The 21,143-nt window shown below is 36.9% G+C and overlaps 1 protein-coding gene across 1 annotated transcript; it reads right to left on the bottom strand.

Annotated features, from left to right (window-relative positions):
* Nucleotides 1–5,144: 5,144 nt before the first annotated feature.
* On the bottom strand, nt 5,145–7,297 carry LOC134496716 (vomeronasal type-2 receptor 26-like). The gene is made up of 3 exons (XM_063302425.1): nt 7,214–7,297; nt 6,901–7,027; nt 5,145–6,046 (listed from the first exon to the last, which is right to left on the bottom strand). Exons 1-3 carry the CDS (start codon nt 7,295–7,297, stop codon nt 5,145–5,147), a joined length of 1,113 nt encoding a protein of 370 aa, XP_063158495.1.
* Between the last annotated feature and the right edge of the window lie 13,846 nt (nt 7,298–21,143).

Below are 21,143 nucleotides of genomic sequence, written 5' to 3'. Positions count from 1 at the left end.
GACTTGTATGTAAAGGCAACAGCAGGGTGTAAAGTTAAAAGGTAAAGGTTTCCCTTGACGTAAAGTCCAGTCGTGTCCGACTCTAGGGGGCGGTGCTCATCTCCGTTTCTAAGCCTCGGAGCCGGCGTTGTCATAGACACTTCCGGGTCATGTGGCCAGCATGACTCACGGAACGCCGTTACCTTCCCGCCGAAGCGGTACCAATTAATCTACTCACATTTGCATGTTTTCGAACTGCTTGGTGCGCAGGAGCTGTTTGTTGAGTTGCAGGAGAAAGGAATAGAATTTTCACCTCTCACAAAATCCTATATCCTCCTGTCCTCACTGAATGAAACATGGGACATGCTGATTTGTACCCTGGAGGCTATGCCTGAAGCAGACCTCACCCCATTGTATGTTACACAGCTCTTACTATCTGAATGGGAGAAGAGGGAGGAAAGATCCCCCCCCATCTCTTCTGGAAAGCTGTGGTACCAGAAAACAAGGGAAAAGAAGGGAACAGAAGCTGAGGCCACAGCGCTAGCCAGCCAGCGATGCTTCACTTGTGGTTCAGCTGGACGTTTGCAGAAAGACTGTGCCTTGAGACCCAAGAGTAGAAAGACAGAGAAGAAGAACACAAGGGCAACACAGAAGAAGGCTCTTCAGACAACCCAAATTGCACAGGTTGATGAGAAGGCTAATTCTGATGTATGGGTGTTAGATTCTGGGGCCAATTGTCAGTTATGTAATTGTAAAAGCTCTTTTGTGTCACTGTCTAAAACAAACAGACAAAGTGTATCTTTGGCTGATGGGTCTGTGACCAAAATTATGGGACAAGGTTTTTATATTTATCCTGCTTGGGAGAAACTGTAAAAGGTGTGTTGTATGTGCCAAATTTACAGTCAAACCTTTTATCTATGGCAGAATTGGCTGCAACAGGGTATATCATAACATTTAAGAAAAAATGGTTGAGATATGTAAAAATGGAAAATTGTGTGCTACTGGTATATTAAAAGACTCCTTGTACATGGTGCAAAATGCAAGGAAGCCAAGCTGCAAGGCTGCAGTTGGCAACACGCCATATCATGACCAATGTGTACACCTGATGCACAGGAGATTTGGTCATGCTAATTTCAAGTGTATAGCACAAATGCTACAGCTGTGTGCTGACCTAAAGATAAAACCCTGTGACAAATACTTAGATTGTGTAATTTGCAAAGAATGCAAAACACTAAAAGCTGCTGTGAGTAAGCACAGTGACAGAGTTACAACTAGACCTTTGGAAGTTGTACACTCTGACATTATTGGTTCTTTTGCTCCAAGTCTTGGACAAGCAAGGTATGCAATGACCATAACTGATGATTTCTCAAGATACACATGTATCTACATCTTAAAACATAAAGATGAGGCATTTGAGAAATTTAAAAGTTTTGTGACATGGGCAAATGGAAAATTCCCTAGGCCTGTATCTGCACTCCAATGTGATAGAGGAGGAGAATACCTTTCTCACAAATTCAGAAGGTTCCTAGTGGAAAAGGGGATAGAACAAATTCTTTCTAACCCTTACACCCCTCAGCAAAATGGTGTTGCTGAAAGAAAGGGCAGAACCTTGCAAAATGCGATGGAATGCATGCTAAAAGATTCCCATTTATCTTTTAAGTATTGGGGAGAGGCAATATCTACTGCCTGTTATGTACAAAACAGATTGTATAACTCTGTGATTCAGGACACTCCATTCCATTTGTTTTATGGTGTGAAACCAAAGGTAAACCATCTTAGAGTGTTTGGTAGCACTGCTTGGGTTCATATTCCAAAACAACAGAGAAGGAAAGGAGGCCCCACAACAAAGAAAGCCATCTTTGTTGGCTATGAACAAAGCCAAAGGAGCTACAGGTTCATAATGGGAGAGAAATTAATATTTAGCAAAAGTGCTTCTTTTGCTGAACAAAAGTGGGGGAGATTAAACTCTAGCTCTCCAGTTGATCTGACTACCACAACAGAACAGCAAGGACTTGCTGATGGTGATCTTTTGCCTGATAAGGACATTAAACCAGAAAAGCAAACTGAAGATCTGTCTGATGAGACAGATGCTTCTCAGGAAAATGATAGGAGTCAAAATTTAAGCCCTGTATTACCTCGCAGATCTCAGAGAAGTAATAAAGGCGTTCCTCCATCACGTTTTCAGGCTGAAAACACAGGCTTGATTTTGAAGCCTGTATGAAAAGCCATTTCATATTAAAAAGCCTTGGAATTGTAACAAATTACCTATGTTTAGAAATATACAGGAAGAAGGATGGTAGCTTTCTGTTAAACCAAAGGGGAGATAATGTTAAAATATTGTGAATGGAAAGACAGAGTTGTCAAAGAAAATTGGTTTGCATCTTATTCTGTAGTATAAAAAGGGGAGTGTTAATATGTTTTCTACTACAGATTAAGGTTGCTATGGTAACAAATCATTTTGGCTGGGTGAAGAGGTTGAATTTAATTGTCCCCTTTTCACGTGTTAATGGTTGCATTGCCTAAGGGAAGAACTTGCCTGGACTTTTTTTTAGTTTCAGTTTCCCTTCTGTGTAGGCTTGCAGAGAATATGCAGCTGAGAGAAATCTCTCCTCTCAGCAAACAGCCTTTAAATATGTTTGTTTTCTGTAAATAAAAATATTTTTTTATAGAAATGCCTGGTGTGTGACTTTTCTGATCTCTCCTGGGCCAAATGCTTTCCTAGCACTCTGCCAACATCCCTTAAGGGGCACAGTCTTCCTAAGTATAACGTTATGGTGTTCCTTCCAGATAATTTTATCTCTAATTTGTTCATATAGCATCCTAGATCAAAAATGGTTCAACAGTAGTCTACTAACTTTTAATAACAATATGTATAATAGTCCAATAAAGCCCTTTTTCTAAGAGTTTATAATTCAGAGCATATCACATTAAGGGAAAAAGGTTTTACTTAACGCATATATATTTTGCATTAGTTTTGGCAGGGACTGTTAACATATATTTCCCTAAATTGTTATTAGAGATATGGCTTATCAGGGAAGATCTAATTCGTCTAATTTTTGTCCCAAAATTTAAAATTAAACAGTTATAGAGGGGGAAGTAGGAAAGGGTTGCACTTCAGAAATTTTCAAAATTATCTTTCATTAATGTTTAAAAATATCTGTTATCCATATTTTTTGATCCAATAAAAAAAGAAATAAAGGTATCGATTTTTACTGCTTCACTAAGATGCCACAATGGGGAAGAAAGGAGGAATGGATTCAGTGACTGATACGTTTCTACCCAAATGGGAGTGATCCTGACAAGCACAAAGGAAATTTTTACTAATACTAGGCACTTGCCTAGTATTCCGTGAGAGCACGCCTTTCCAAGAAACCGGACAAGTGTTCTTTCTCAGAAGTTCCTAGAGGACAGGAACACTTCCACATAACAATAGCCAAGCTCTCCTATATAATGGGCTTGTGGGGAAAATGGTGCAGCCACCTCCGACAGGAGATTGCTCTGTATTTCATGCTCTTGGACAATAAAGTTTACCTCTGTTCAAGCAATTGCCTGAATTCATTTATTCCCAGCTTGGAACAGACCTGGTAAGATTTTCTTCCAACACTAGGGCTGAGAGAGAGTGACTGGCCCAAGGTCACCCAACTGGGATTGGAACTCACGGCTTCCCGGTTTCTAACCTGGTGCCTTAACCACTACACCAAACTGGCTCTCTCTTGTCAACTTAAGACTGAAATGTTGGGGGAAAGGGCACAATGTGAGGAATGATTTGCCAGAAATACTAAGGCTTTTTTCTTCTCTAATGTAAATGGCAGTGAGGTTTCTTGAGTCTGCTCAAATCTGTTGCAGCAATATTTCTTACACAGTGATCCAGTATAGCTCTAATATCAGGATTTCTTTTCCTCTTCCTAAGATGCATTGGTTTCCAACATTTTGTCCTTGAATATATTTCTGGAATGGAGCCTTTGCTCATTCATATTTTACAACACATTTCTCTCTGATTTCCACATTTACCCTTCTTGAAATTCTACCACAATGAGCCTTGACTTGGAGTAGTACAGAGATTAAGGGGTGGACAAGGAGTGGGAAGACCCAGGCTCAAGTCCACCCTCAGCCAAAGAAGTTCACTGTGTAACTTTGGGCCCCTCACACACTCTCTCTCTCAGCCCAACCTACCTCAACTGGTTGGAGAGAAATAAAGGAGGAAAGAGCACTACGTATGTCTCCTTGAGCACCTGAATGGAAGACAGGATATAAATCTAATAACAAAATAAAATATAAATAAATAACAAACAGAAACCTTGTATCATTTTTTTGCTTATCACAATAGTAAGTTGTATGGGAGGACTACAGAAATCTAAAGCTCCTCCCTAATAGGTACTTTTTAATGCAGGTTAATTTTTGAAAGTGACACATCATTATATCACTGCAAAAGGACAAAGTACTGAAGGTGATCAATGTAGCTAGGTTGAACATTCATTGCATATCAGTACAAGTTCATCCATTTCTGAATGCATTTCAACATCTGGAAAATAAGACAAAAATTGACAACCACACAATACAAATGTCTACTTGAATAAGGGAGCAGAAGGGAGCAGAAAAGAACAATGTGGGTGACCAGTCTTTTTCCCACCCACTTCTGCATCCCAAATCCTGGCTTACTGTCCAGAAAGACAGAACTCCTGGCTTGTACACAGCTGCTATTATAAAACAATTACGTACCAGCAATAAAAGGTACAAATGAGACTAAACATATGCTACTGATACAAACAGTGGTCACAAATATTTTGGCAAACATTGTTTCCTAAAATTGCAGCATCCGTGACCCATTTAGTAACAGCCATGGAATATGGGATGTTGGAACTTTGCTTGTAAGAAGTGTTAAGTGGTGAAAGGAAGGGAAGGGAAGGGAAGGGGGGAGGGAGGAAGGAAGGAAGGAAGGAGGGAAGGAAGGAAGGAAGGAGGGAAGGAAGGAAGGAAGGAAGAAAGGAAGGAAGTCTTCTGATTCTGTGAAACAGAATCAGTGAAAATCAGAAACTCAGAATCAGACTGTGTATTTTGATGCTTCAGTATTTATATAAATATAAATGATAAAAATAATGGAAATTTCAGAGAAGGGTGAGTAAAACAGAGATATACAGAGAAGGGTAATTTCGTGTGTTTTTTTACTAATGTTTTCTCTTGATAAGTTGTTCTCTATTGTTTACTTCTGGCCTAACAAGGATTATGTAACATTTGGGGAAATATATGCAGCCTAACAACCCAGCACTAGAGGCCAAAATGGAGAAAACCTCCACAGCCACCATGTATTTCCCTTTGGTGCTCAGGTAGGATGGAACAAAGGAGAGCCACACGCTGCAAAAGATCAGCATGCTGAACGTGAGACATTTGGCCTCATTGAAACTGCTGGGGAGCTTCCTGGAGAAGAAAGCTACTGTGAAACTGGCAGCTGCCAGAAAGCCCATGTAGCCCAGGACACAGTAGAACATGGTAGCTGAGCCTTCATTGCACTGCAGGATGATGTCCTCAATTTCTGAATGGGTGTCAACATCAGGGAAAGGAGGAAATGTGAAGACCCACACTGTGCAGATGCCTGCTTGAATCAGGGAACAAGAAAGAACAATGGAGATGGCCAGTCCTCTTCCCAGCCACTTCCTCATCCTGGATCCTGGCTTGGTGGCCATGAAAGCCAGAACCACAGTGATGGTTTTTGCCAGCACTGAAGACACAGCCACTGAGAAGATGATGCCAAAACTGATTTGTCGGAGGAGACATATTATATTGCCAGGTGCAACGAGGAACTGCAGCGAGCAAAGGAAGCAGAGGAGGAGGGAGAGGAGTAGGACGTAGGTGAGGCTTCTGTTATTGGCCTTGACAATGGGAGTATTGTGATACTTCAAAAATGTTGCCAGCACCACTACTGTGCAGAGAGAGAGAAAAAGTGCCAGAATGACTAGAGTTATTCCAGTCGGTTCTTCATAGGATAAGAAAGATATTTTCTTGGGAAGACATGACTCTTGGTCCTTATTTGGATATTGATCTTCTGGGCACTCAGAACAATCATGCATGTCTGGAATGTAAGCATATCATTTTTTATGCTTATTTTCTATCGTCATTGCATTACTATGTACTTTAGTATCCTAGGCTGCTATTATCCATTTCACTTTCTACCACTGCAGTTAGGATTTAGTAATCGGAGGTTAGAATGTCATTTTTTTTTTCTCTTAAGGGATCCTTTTTTCCCAGTTATTCCTGTGTGCCTTACGTTTTGTCTATTTATTTATCGTGTTCTATTTTTGTGTCATGTCTTTTTGGGTACAATTTGCTATATGAGTCTCTAGACTGTATTACTGAAAATTATATATCTAAAAATAAATATAAAGGATTGTGTTGGTATCAGTTCCTTTCTGTTTGATTTTGTTCCTTTTCTAAGATTGCTTCAACAAGGCTTTGCACTAGGTAGAAGCGAGCTAGCTAATCTAATAGCAGAGGGAGTCTATGGGATATTGCATCACTTTCTTGGTGTTCTATGTTGTTTTTCTTTATTTATATTGTTTTTCTTTAATATTATTTTGATCCACCAAGTATTATCTTTTGATGAAATCTATTAATTGCTTGAATTATTCTGTAAACTATATATATATATATATATATATATATATATATATATATATACACACACACACACACACACACATACATACACATACATACAGACATAATACATGCATACATATGTACACACAGACATAATACATACATACACACATACATACACACACATACATACACACACATACATACATACATACAAACACACACACACACACATACATAGATACATATATACAAACATATAGAAAGAGTTATACTAAAGTTTAAAAAGATCAGTAATCAAGTAAACCTGTTCATGAAGCTTCTTACCCTTCTCTCTTGAAATTTTCCTTTTGGGACATGGAAGACAATCATAGCAGCAAAACGGCTTCCCCTCCTGCTTTCTCCTGAAGTAACCAGGGAGGCAGCTCTCAGTACACACTGAAAGAGGTAGGGTCTGCCCAACAAGTGAAAGAAGAAGAAAACTGTTAGCTTTCAATCAGATATTTTTTTTAAAAAGCTTAAAAATCATAATAGATTGATATTCGGCAAATCAAGGATGCCAATATTAAGGAGCTGATTTTTCACATCAACAGCATCATCAAAGCTATTAAAAAATTGATTTTTTTTCCCCTCGTTATACTAATTTTATATGTAAACTAGTTTCTTCTAAGCTGGGAAATATTTTAGGCTTAGACCATGCTGAAGTTAGCTCAATGGGACTCATCATAGCTGAAATAGTTTTTCCAGTCACTTTATCTCTTGCTGTGTATAATAGAGACATTTTAAATAAAATGAAAGAGAAATTAACATATTTTAGGCTTATTTTAAAATATAGAATCTAATGCAGTTCTCTGGGTTATAATGAATGCATTTACAAGAGAATAGCAATCAGGTGAAGATGTTAGAGCTAAAAGAGGGCATCCTGAAAAGTGATCACAAACTTCAAAGAAAGTGCAGTGGCAGCCTTTCCTGTGAGCCCAACTTCAGAAACGACATCACACCCAATTACTTGGGGAACAGTGCCTCTGGTCTCCAACAGAGTTTCCCACATTCCAGGTTCTTCCTTTCCTGCCATGGCTTTGCAATGAATGCCACACCCAAAACTGGGATGCGCACATTTGCAAGAGGGAACATCTCCCCCCTTGACCATTCATACTGGGACTGTCCTCTCCTACCAGATTCAACATGAAATTGTTACAGGATGTTATTATTATTGCAGGGAATATTACTGCAGGAAGATCTGGCATTCATGAGAAACAGCCCAAAAAGAAGGCTTCTGAACACCTGATTCTCAGAATATGATGATACTTCGGTCCATCTTTATGTTGAAGTTGAATAATGGAAAGAGAGAACCAAACCTGATGGCACCCTTATGGAAGCAGCCACTGGGTTCATCTCTCCTCCCCACACCCATAGACTGGAACCACCCTCTCAGGAAGCAATGTCTCCAACCCACAACTCCTGCAGACATTCTTGGAGGATATGGACATTCCATGTATCTTCCTAATTATAGAAGAAATAGTCTCATTTTTAATGGCTGGAGCAGAATGATTAGAATAATATATTTTATTTAGTTCATTAGCAATCCATTCTTTATAGCATGACTGGTTTAAAATAGATAGATAGATAGATAGATAGATAGATAGATAGATAGATAGATAAATGTATATGTATATGTATATATGTGTGTGTGTGTGTATGTATATATGTATATATTTACACTACATCTAATAAAAGCAATTTGGCTCATTCATTATTGTCAGAATGCAAAACTAAAATATCTACCAATGATGTACTATTTTAGAACCTTCATCAAGTACACTTGACACTGAATCTGGACCAACACGTTTTGGTAGCCTGTCCACTCCTTCTTAAATTCTGATTATATTTTGTTCTTCTAAGCTTTTAATAGTTTGCCAAATAAATCAGCAAGAATTCTTTGCTTTTTAACCTTTTTCTGAATATCGATATGCTCTATTCCTAAAACACCCCTCTCTGAAGGGTATTTCAGCTAGCCTGTTTCATATCTGTAGGCTCAATTTTTTATTTGTAAAGAATATCTCTATAATATTATTTCTTTGTTAAATGATATACAGTTATTTTCTGGATATAATTCCCATCATTGAAGGAAAAAAAATCAGAACCTACCTGGTTGAATGTTCTGGGCCAGTTGATGGCTTCCTCGTGAATGGTGAACTTTTTCTCTTCAGCAGCCCAGGGATCCAGCTTCCCAACTTTCACTCGATGGAAGGATTGGTTTGGGAATGTGACCCAGTTCTCAATATCCAGTCCTGTAACCAGTTCTCCATTCTCATCAAAAGAAATTTCATCCCCAACATTGTTGTTAAATGAGATTCTTTTCAAAAGGAAGTGAAGCTGAATGTAAATCAAATAGGCAAACATTTATAAAAAGAGGGGCATGGTTAATGTATAGAACTACAGGATAGTTGAAAATAGTTTCCTTAAGCGCCAGAGTCTTCCTAATTGTAATGTTGTGGTATTCTTCCCAGATACTTTTATCTGTAATTTGTTTATACAGCATCCTAGATCAAAAATGGTTCAACAGTAGTCTACTAACTTTTAATAACTAAAAAATATCTAGCCCAATAAAGCCCTTTTTCTAAGAGTTTTTAATATTCAAAACATGTCACACTAGGGGAAAAATGCTTTATTGAACACATATATAGGATAATGTTTGCATTAATGTTTGCATTAATGTTTGCAGGGACTGTTAAATATATATTTCCCTAAGTTGTTATTAAAGATATGGCTTATCAGGGAAGATCTAATTAGTTTAATTTTTGTCCCAAATTTTAAAATTAAACAGTTATAGAGGGGGAAGTAGAAAAGGGTTGCAATTCTGAATTTGTCAAAATTGTCATTCTTTAATGTTTCAAAAAATCTGTCATCCATATTTTTGATCCAATAAATAAAGAAATAAATAAAATGGAAAGATAATTATTTTTTACTGCTTCACTAAGATGCCATGATGGGGAAGAAAAGAGGATTGGATTCAGTGACTGGTAAGTTTCTACGCAAATGGGAGTGATCCTGACAAGCACAAAAGATAATTTAGATTGTAAGAAATGTTTCTGTCACTGAATTGAGCAATGCTAGTTAAATCTAGCCAAACAATTTTGGCAAGAAAGAGATACCAAAAAAAGTCCAAATATGACACCCTTGTAGAGAGATATAGTGAATTGCCTGTTAATAGGTTGAGTTGGATTTAGACACAAGACTAATATTTGGGTTGAGACACCCTGGGGCTGCTCCTACAAGTGAAGATCTCCACATCTGGAGTGACTTTCAATTTTTCTATCTCAACAGTTAAACTCTTGTGTGGGGTTTATTATCAGTTGAAGAACTCTTCCATCTTTTATTTCTAATGCAGGCTCTACAGTCTTAAAACTTACTGGTAGTAAGTTTAGAAGCCAAACAATGAATACTGCTGTTATATTCTTATTTCATATCTTATAAGATGCCTTTTCATTCCTCAGAAGCATTTTCATCTTGAAAGACCAAATACGAACTTCTGGTTCGTTCACCTTCTACACTGATTAAAGCTTTCTTGCTGTCATTATGAAATGTGTCTCCATTCTCTTTGTAATCTTTCCTTCAGCTGCTCAGGTTAATTTATCTTCCTTCTCTTTCACAGAACAGCTGTAATCACCACTTTTGGCCCATAACCTTTTTTGACTGACATGATTTTGAGTGTGTTCCTGAAGAGTAGGAATCTAATTTCTGGCTCTAACAGAAATAAAATTGGTTAATCTATTTATTTAGGGAGGGGAGGCCCTGGCAAAACAGAGATCTCACCTGGCTGTAGCCTATGAGGGAAAGAGTTAGAGAGCAAGTGAGTCTGAAAGGCTAAGGGAGGAAGAAAGTACCTTGAGATGAAAACACAAGAGAAATTCCTAACTTTCAATTTACAGCTCACTGTCCCTTCTGATCTGAAATTGAAGTCTCATATTTGACAAGTCAGAAAGTTACCTGCCAAGGATGTATATCCTGAAGATTCCCTTTCCTGCCATTCAATATTCTCCTATGTTTTCTTTGGCTCAGTTGCATGGCATGTAAAGCATGTGCCATAGAGTATACTGCATTATATATACTGTAACTATGACTGGTCATTCTCATTTCAAAAAAAGCTCCAGGAAGGCTCTCCAGTTTCTCCTCCCCAGTGCAGACATCCTCTGTTTCCTCATTCACAGATGGGTTTGGAAATGCACAGCCAAATGCCTGCTCCCACACATTTCTAAGGAAACCATCTTGAGGAAAGAATAAGAAATGGTTTCGTTTCTGGAGAAAATGCTGGAATCCTGCAACTTCATTCGAGTAAGCAGCAAAGGCCAGAGAACCATGGAGGACTTGGATATCCCAGCTCTTCTGATAAAAGAATGATGCAAGACCCATTTGGGAAGCCACGATCCACACCTTACCTTTAGGCTTTATAGAAACTATTTCCATTTCTGGTAGATGTAACAACCATCTCAAATGTAAAACATATTTATCATTGATTATAACAACATTAGCTTTGCTGTTAATAAAAAGATGAAATGTCTCCACAAGCCATTTCAGGCCATCAGACATATCATTGATATAAATTGTCCTGAGCTGCTCTAAGAAGGCAATACAGATGCCATTGAGAGGAAACATTGAAAAAATCAGTTGTTCAAATTTTGCTCCTCCATCCCCTTTCACAAGTATCCCAACCCAGGTCCACCTGAAGTGCAAAAGTAGCTGAAGAATCCCCCTGAAATGGAAGTCTTCATCTGGAACCATGTGGTAGTAGAAGGGAATTTCAGTTTTACCATTCATACTTGGAGGAGGACCATATAGGAACTATATAAATAAAAAATAAAAAGGAAAATGGTTGTCAAAAAAAATATGCATCTTCTGCAATTGAAGAGTTCTGAAATGTCTCAAAATATGCTTTCACATTATTTATGTGTATAAAATATTTGTGAGACTAGGTTTGCAGTAGATGATTGTAGTGTTCCCTTCTGACTACACTGTTCTATGATTCTATAAAAAGATGTTAGATGTTTCATTTATGGAATATATTTCTTCTTTCAATATTCTTTTGTTTCAAGAAACATGGGCTATGGAGGATATAGCAATACGTGGATATATTCCCTTTACTTTGAATGCAATTGCCAGTATATATTAAAAAAAAAAAAGGATAGACCATCTGGTGGCCTGAGTTCTATGGTTTCCGTTAAACTCAATGTCCCAGTATTTATGCTGGAGTCTTGCTCAGATGTGGCTCTAGCCCTCCAACTTAGATTTATTTTTTTTCTTTGTATTACCTGTTAATGGATATTTTCCCCCAGTTCAGGGCATCAGGAAATAAATAATTTGTGGGATCAGTTTGATACTTACATAAATTTACTATCATGTGAATACCCAGATTCTATCATAATAATAGCTGGGGATTTTAACACATGTATTGGCCAATCTGATGCCTCTCTGCAAACTCATTTTAAGTGGCCGATGCCCCCTAAAACTGATGTGGGCTATTTATCAGCCAGACAATCTAAAGACAAAAAATGCCATATTGCAGGATTTCATTTGGCTCAATTTGTGGACGGTTTAGATCTAATTATACTTAATGGCACTGCCATCAGGGTGACATAAAATGGGAGTTTACATTCTGGCACCCTAAGGTGCCCATTGTGGTAGATTATATTATGATTTCCAGAACTTTGTATGTCATATAGCTTACTTTTATATTGGAACTCACCCTGATGGTGACCATTTTCCACTAAGTCATCTTTTTGATTCTAAAACAAATCTCTAATCATTAGAAGTAGCCCACTGCCCCATTGACATTACAATGAATGGGCAAGCACAACATATATGGTCTGAAGATTTGGCTAAAATTATGTTTTAGCCAAATTTTGACCTCAGAAACCCTGCTTCAAATGCATACCCAGATTTGCTCATCTGATTGATATGAACAAGTAATATTGCTGTATCAATCAATTATTGTTAATCTTAGAGCTCCTCCTGACATGATTTACAACAGCTAATTGAGTTTCTGGGCATAAAAGACCTAAACCTTGGTATGATAATAACTGCACTGAAGCTAAAAAGGCTATCTTAAAAGCAATAACTCCAAACTCCCAGGCCTCTGGTAGAGGAAATGAGGTTGAGGCAGACACATACCACACATAGGGGTGATAAAATCTTTTTTTTTTTTTTATAAAGATCTCTTGAGGATAAAGAAATGGCAGGCTATAAAGAGAATTGGAGTAATTTAATTTTAGCATCAAAGTTCAAGAATTCCACTTGATTCTGGTGCTTAATAAACCAGTCTGTTACAGTTAGATGTTTTGCCCCTACTATACAAATATCTGCAGATAAATGGGAGGATCATTTTAATAACAACTTTAAAAGGGAATCTGCTGTCATCTCACATGTGATTCCCTCTTGTAACAACCTCCTGGATTGGCCACCAGTATCCATAGCTAAAGTTAAAATCTTATTGTCCAATTAAAACCAGGCAAAGCATCTGGAGGTGATTTTATAAGGGAAAATAAAGACTGGAGGGACCCAGTTTTGACCACCTGAATTACACACATTAATAACACAGGAAAATTTCCATCTGACTGAAATCAGGCCATTGTTGTACTAATATATAAATTAAAGGAAATAGACTCAATCCTACAAATTCAGGCCTATCGGTTTATTAAACACAGTAAATAAACTTTATGTCAGATTTTTATATTCAAAGTTAGTGATTTGGGTAGAAAATGAAAATATTATTGCTGAAGAAGAGGCCAGATTTAGAGAGGAATGGTCAGCACTAGATCATTGTTTGGTTCTTCACCATTTGGTTAGGTCCATGTAGTGATGGCTGTTCCCTATATAAGGACCCTAGACAGATCCTTATATATCTGATATTGAGGAAATTTCTAGTCAGGGAGTGTGATTTCTATTTGATGCTACTTCGTTTGGACAAGGAACTGAAAATATCCTCCCAGGTCGCCCAGTTTTGTGCTACCATCTGCAAAATATGCCACACCATTACTCATGGTAGGTTTAGAATTTCTTAACACAGTATTTTATTTCCACTCATTTTAGTATTTCTATTCTTAATTAATTTTTGATTGTATCATACTGACATATGGATATACTGTAGATATAGATATGCACATAAGATTGTTACTAGTATATATCTTGATTGTATCTGGCCTTAGGAATGTAATCAATGCATGTGTGTATTATTCTATGAAGTTCCATCCTCTTTTTACTTAACTTGGACATTTCGTCTGTTTCTTCAACAATGGAAATAATCTCCCCTAAGAAAGTGGTTTATACAATGTTGTAGAACCATAGAGCATGTGTAAGCTCCTTGTTCAATAGACTCTACAGATTAGGCATAGTTCCATTTTCAAAACAAATCTCCATTAAGTAAAGAATATTGTTTGTACTGCTCAGCATATTCTGTAGTGACTCCTTCAGTGTTTAATGCTATATATGAGGATAAAACACCAAACAACAGCCTTTTCTTGGTAGAGTACCATCATTAAGTGTTTGATTTCATGAAGTCCTTGACATATAGGATATAGCCTTGGCCTGCTTGCTCATTTATGTGTTTATTTATCTATTTACGTATTTACGTACAGTACCTTTAGCTTGCCTCATTTCTAAAACGTCATAACAAATAAGTCAATATTAAACAAGCACAAAAACAAACAAAAACCACCCAGAAGCAAGAAACTAAGTTTCATGAGGAGATTATTTACAGAATTTGAAGTATTTATTGCAAAATTATCCTTTATTAATTAATTTACCATATCTTTTAAACATTTCAGGCTTCAAGTAAATTGATGTTTTGGCTTCATGGCTTGCTACATTGAATTCCCCTGTTCACATTGCATCACAAAAGAGAAATCTGTCAGTGCCTATCACCCAAATAATTACCTGCTTTGCTCAGATTAAGACTGAAATCTTGGGAGGAAAAGACCTGCATCATGGAGGACTTCCTAGGAGTAAAAAGGCCTTTGTTTATGCCAATGTAAATGGAATGAGGCTTCTGAGTGTGCCCAGTTATTATCGGCTGGAGTGATAGTTCTTTTACAAAGGGAGCCACAATGTGTCAGACCCAGCCCAAGAATGACCAAGAATCAGTCCAGCCAAACTTCAGTTCTTTATTTGCTAGTGCCGTATAGGCAGAAGCTTGCCAGACTAAAGCAACTCAACCTAACCTAAGGGGAAATAAACATGGGAAGGCTCTAGTGTGGGACTATTCTGAATGTCTTGGCTTTCTCACAACTTGCCTCTGGATTGTGTCTCCTCTTATCTCTTCCACCTTCTTAGAATGTGCTCCCCCCTTCCTGAGAACCAGTGGCACTGCCAAAATCCAACACACTATGGTTCTAAGTCCAAAGATGTCTTTTCTCCTACTAAATTGCAGTATTTTACAAAATTTAGTGCTTGAACACATTTCTGGAATAGATCCTTTCCTCATTCATACTTTACAGCAAATTTCACACTGACTTCCATATATACTCCTCTTGAAATTCTACCATGATGACCCCTGTCTCCAAGTAGTACAGTGATTAAGGGGTGGATGAGGAGTGGGAAGATCCAGGATCAAGTCCACCTTCACCCACAGGAGCATCCTGGTAACTCTGGGCCAATCACTCTCTTTCAACCCAGCCTGTCTCATCTGGGAGTGCTACCTATATTCCCTCAAAATCCTGAATGCAAAGCAGGATATAAATCTAATGAAGTAATAAAATACAAAAAATCCAGAAATCTTATTCAACTTTTTGTTGCTTGCATTAGTAACTTACATCAGAAGACTACAGCAATCCAAAGTTCCTGCCTAACAGGAACATGATAATTATATGACTGGTTACTTTTTAAAACTGATCTGTCTTTACATCAGATTATTAAATTGAATCCACTCTGCTTTCTTCTTTAATAATTAGAACATTTTAATAAACATATCTCATTGGAAAATGTAATAAAATTTAAATAAATATTTATTTGAAAGGCAAATGCACCTTACCTGTGGAACTTTGAAAGTGCCTAAAATATCTGCCATATCAAAAGAGACTGAAGGATCAAGAGTCCCAACAACCGATATGAGTTTGTTCAGGTTGCCACACTTATAGTTGGGTATGAATCTGTTCTGACTGGAGAAAAGTTCCAGTGTGGCATGATATGTGTACTGCCCACCATAACTATCATAGATTCTGAATCCCAAGGTGACGTTAGGTAAGAGCTGAAGGTCTTCATTGATCTTCTTCACAGCAAATATCACAGTCAAAAGATGCTGATAATACTTGGTCAGGACTCTGCAATAGGAATAAAAGCTATATCAAATGTAATTCTGCAGCTAAAAAAAGACAGTGAAACTAAGCCTCATCAAAATCATGTCTTAGAAAGCAATAGTCACGGCTGATAATACTTGGTCAGACATTCTGGTAACACTTGGTCAGGACTCTGCAAAGGGAATGCTGTATCAAATGGAATTCTGCACCTAAAAATGGCAGTGAAACTCAACCCCATGGGAAAAAAAAATGTCTTAAAAACCAATAATCACTCTTTTATGTTAACCGATTAATACATTTTCACTCTGTTAAAATATTGTGTAATTAGTTTTCAATGGTATCATCACTGAGTGTTCTTAAGTGAGCTTGCTATTTCTAAGTAATTTTAATGACATGGAACTGAACAGAAATATTGCCATGTATGTATTGATTCATTGATCTTCTTCACAGCAAATATCACAGTCAAAAGATGCTGATAATACTTGGTCAGGACTCTGCAATAGGAATAAAAGCTATATCAAATGCAATTCTGCAGCTAAAAAAGGGCAGTGAAACTAAGCCCCATCAAAATCATGTCTTAGAAAGCAATATTCACTGCTTCACGTTACCTGATTTAATGATTACCATTAAGTTTAAATATTGCGTAATTAGTTTTCAGTGGAATATTCACTGGTGTCTTAGCTTGCTATTTCCAAGCGATGTTTATTATGTGAAACAGCAAAATAATTGCCCTCCATACAAAATATCTATTGAATTAAAGCTTTGGAGTACAACTCAAACTTTTCAAAAGAGCTGTAATTTTAATTTAAGGGACTGCAAAAACATGGAATAGATCTTGCATTTAGTCTGGTTTAGTTTTTCCCAAGGAATTACTGTATGTCCTTTGTTAAAACTCACCAACTATGACTGTTACAGAACCACAATTTGTGTGACACAAATTGTAACTCTTTAACTTATATGCTATTCAAACATCTTAGAATGTTAGAAATGCTACTTAATATTATCCAAATTCATTTTTTTCTCCCCTAACAACTGTAAAAACATAAAATGACACCGATGTGATCTTACTACCTTGATAAGCTTAGCTGCAAGAAGATGCTGTAACAGAGAAACTGTGAGGGGAAAAAAAATTAAGACAATTAATAAATGGAGAATGGGGATTTTACTAATTAAATGACAAGGAGGACAGTAATCCCCAACCTTAAAGAAAAATATTTTTTTATTCTCGAGTTCTGCTAATTATAAAGTACTGAATAGTTAATCCCCCCCCCCCTTGTTTGAAAGAACAGAGAATCTAGCTGTTGGTTTCCTTTAGAAAGTAAATGAAATAGTATATGATTTGAGATATATATTCTCACTGATATTTTAGCTGGGAAAGGTTACATTTGCATCACTGTGGCTAACTGTAATTCACAGAATATGTCTGTTAAAGAATGTCACCTAGAATGATATCGATTATGGAAAGACAGTAAGAATAATGTCTTACAGGGGTTCCTCAACCACAGAATGATGGGGATCATCCTCAAAGGTTTCCAGATCTGCAGACATGAAGACAAAAGAAGTAATGCCACCAATTATTAGGTCACCTGGCTGGAAATAATTGTGAGCAATTGGGACAGGATGTCTGATTTTGCATTTTATTTTTTGAGTCTTGCAAGCGATACATGGCAAGAGCAATAATACAAAAATCAATATCATGTTAAATATCAGTCCTAGTTCACAGAGTTTCTCTGATTTCCATATAATGCTTAAGAGTCTCCAAGAATGGAATGGCTCAAACTGAATCTCCCTCTGTTCCTCACATAACTCCCATTTTGTTCTGAAGCTTAAAATAATTTAAAAAAAATCATTCTGAGAGATCCTTTTGATACTGATCCCGAAGATCTGAGGACAGATTTTAAAAAGCATTTAAAAATATTTAAAGTGTAGATCAGGACTCAGTCTTCATTCTTTTTTGTTGGAATAAATTGCAATCAGGCCTTTGAGAAGCCGCAAATGTAAAAATAGTCTTTTTGATAATTATATAACGGAGAGAAAATTGCAACCTTTAAACTTCAATTTCTCTGTGGAATTAAGAATATGCCTCTCAATTCTAAACATGTTACTTGCAATTCCATCCTTCAGCTGAACAATCAATCAACAAATAATGAAGGAAAAGTTTTTTGTAATGAGAAGTGAGGCACAGCAAAGACTGAGGAATCCATGCTTGATTCTAAAGAGAGCCCAGACATGAAAGCAAAAATAATAATAATAATAATAATAATAAAAAAAAAACTGCTTCAGAGAACATGAGAACACAATGTAAAAAAATACATCCCCTATTTGCATCTCCTTAAAAGTTTCCAACTTTTTCCAGGATTGTGCAGTTGCCTCCATAGCTGCAGAGCAAAACTGGAAAAAGTTCAGTTTGATTTAAGGAGTTCCTTGCCCATTAATGTGTGAGAAAATGCAAATTATCAATCTTCATTGAAACAGAAATTTTTTAAAAAAATGATCTATAATTTCAGATTTCCATAGTGCTTGGGTTCCAGCTTCTTTTCTGCTAATCTGAAGCTAGTTTGTTTGCTTGTTGTTTTTTAGTCCTTGCTTCCATCAGAATATGATCGAATTAAAAATCAGTTCTGCATAGGATGCAGTGATGACACTTAAATTAAACTTGAAATTCTGCATGCTTGGTTGGTTTCAAGCTATTTGGCAACATATAAAATGTACAAATATATCCTGTTGTATAAAACACCACTCCCTCTCATTTTTAAAATACTTCTGTGAGTTGATGGTGGCCTCATGTAGTAGTAGCAGCAGTTGTTGCAATTCCATTTCTGTACCACACTTCCAAAATGTCTCAGGGAATCTTACATTAAAATTTAAATAATTTAAATGCATTCAAACAAAATAAACAGATTAAATTACCATTGATTCTAACCAATATTAAAAGCTATTTAGAATGTTTAATTACTGTTTAAAAGACAGGGTGAAACGAAGAGCCTTTTTAGCACACTTGAAGGCCTCTAAAAAAGGTAGACTCCTAACATCCAATTCTATAAACTGGGACACTGAGAATACCTGGTTCCAAATCACTGCCAGATGAGCTGGCTGCACCTGAAAATGGACCTCTTCAGATAATCTAATGAGTGCTAGACAGTAGCTGAGAAAAGTCACTCAGATGACAAAAGTCTAAAGTTATTTAGGGTTCTAAAGGTGACAACCAGCTCTTGATATTTCATCAAGGAATTTTGGACAGCCAGTGCAACTGTCTAATGTCAGGCAAAACATTTTTCTGCCCAAATATCCCCAGAGGCCAAGTTGGCTACTATATTTCCAAGTTTGCATCTTACATACAAAGGGAGCCCTATACAGAGTGCCTTGCCTCATATTGGAGGTTATCATCTGATGTACCATTGTTTGAGGTTGTGGGGTTGAAGCTATCAAATCAAGTAAACTGATGATAAAGTGCTCCTCTCAGTCTGACACGTCCTAGTAAAACCTGAATCCAAAAACATTCCCATAATGGATTCCTGTTCTTTCTGTGGATATGTTACCCCAGCCAAAACAGGAGAATCACTCCAACATCCAATATCATAACCCCACAATAAGCACCTAGGCATCCCTATAACTTTCCCCAACCATGGATGATTGGTGGCTGACCTATAATTATTAATCCCCAAGGAATCCACACTAAGATCTTAAGAGGAGATGTGAACATCACCCACTCTAAATAAGAAGGCATCCTCCATTCTCGAGGAGGCATTAATGAGTTCAATTTGGCTATTTCCAATCATCTGCTTGCACAATGAAATTAGCCAGATTGGGCAAAGATACCAAATTCAGCCTGTCTACTTCCTAGAAATCATAAATTAAAACTTTAATTCTACAAAGTTCCATAGCCAAACATTGATTCCAGGAATATATTTATAATGGAAGGACTTTGAATTAAATCCTTCACAATATAGGAAAGCTCTGATGGACATGAACTTGCCAAATTGTCAGGTTGGGTTATGAGTGCAAACCATCAAGTTTTTTGTCCACTGACAGAATGTTGTCTACATAAATCAATATTGCTTGCCACTGTTAATCAATTGGAACGATCTGAATGTTCACTGTGGTGAAACAGTGGTAAGGCTGTGATGACTTCACAGAAAGTGTATTTGAACATTTTAAAAACATACAAGTATACAAGTTTTACATTTCAGTTCATCTTACAAAATTTGGAATACTTTGATTTTCTTTCCTCTTTTTTTTTTTTACCATGCTTACGAAGTGCTGGTACTGTGATCAAGTTCTATCAGTCAGTTTTGAAATCATCATTCTATGTGCTGGCAGAATATCAAAATCTTCAACTATTGAATATTAGTTTATTTCTTTATGTTAGGAATGCACATAGAAAGAGTTCCATCTGATCCCATTCTGAAGCACCAGTCATGATCTTGTATGTATCTGTACTGGATAAATTGCATTTAGAGCATTGTAACTCACCGTTGTGTAGACTAGGACTATTCCAGAATATGAATTGGATTTGCATTCTTGAAAAGAATACTAATTTCTTACATTGGTTCACCAATAAATGAATGAGGATCTTCACAGAAGGTAACTGGGTCTGTAGGCATGAAATTACAGATATGATGCCACCAACAATGAAGTCATCAGATTGGAAACAGTAGTGATGAATAGGGAGGGGATTATCAATAATGCAATATTCATGTCAGATTTACACATCATATGGGACAACAGTGGGAGTAAAACTATAAAGATTATTATGCCCCATGCATATCAACAATAGAGTTTGTCTGATAATGCTTTAGATACTCCAAAACTGTCTTCATGTGATCTGCATGGCCACCTGCTTCTCACACTCTTCACAGTTTGAATGTAAGATCTAAATTATCAAGAATAAATCTGGCAGCATATAACAGTATCGGAGAGGGAGAGAGAGGGAGAGAGAGAGAGAGAATTGCAATAAGTAAATTCTGATTTCTCTGTGGCATTGTGAAAAATGAGTTTCTCATAGTGCATATTCATCTTTCCAATTGGATTAATAAATTGCATTTTCAAAGAAACTAGTGTCAAAGAAATCAATCTATGATGATTTCTTTGGGGGGGCTGGGAAATGTTGTAATATCAAAAAAAAATACATATAAAGCTAAAATTTCTAAAAGTAACTGTCTACAAAATGAATTGTAGTGGAGTTCTGCATGGGCAAAAAAAAAACCTGGTTAAAATAATGTGAGTGGAAAATTAGAGAGTATCCCTTGAATTTGTTATGTGATGGTACTTAACAGACAGGAC

This window comes from Candoia aspera, chromosome 4 (assembly GCF_035149785.1).
Source record: "Candoia aspera isolate rCanAsp1 chromosome 4, rCanAsp1.hap2, whole genome shotgun sequence".
NCBI classification, from domain to species: domain Eukaryota; kingdom Metazoa; phylum Chordata; class Lepidosauria; order Squamata; family Boidae; genus Candoia; species Candoia aspera.
The sequence above is the reverse complement of the archived record's forward strand: the minus strand, read 5'-3'. Positions and strand labels throughout refer to the sequence as shown.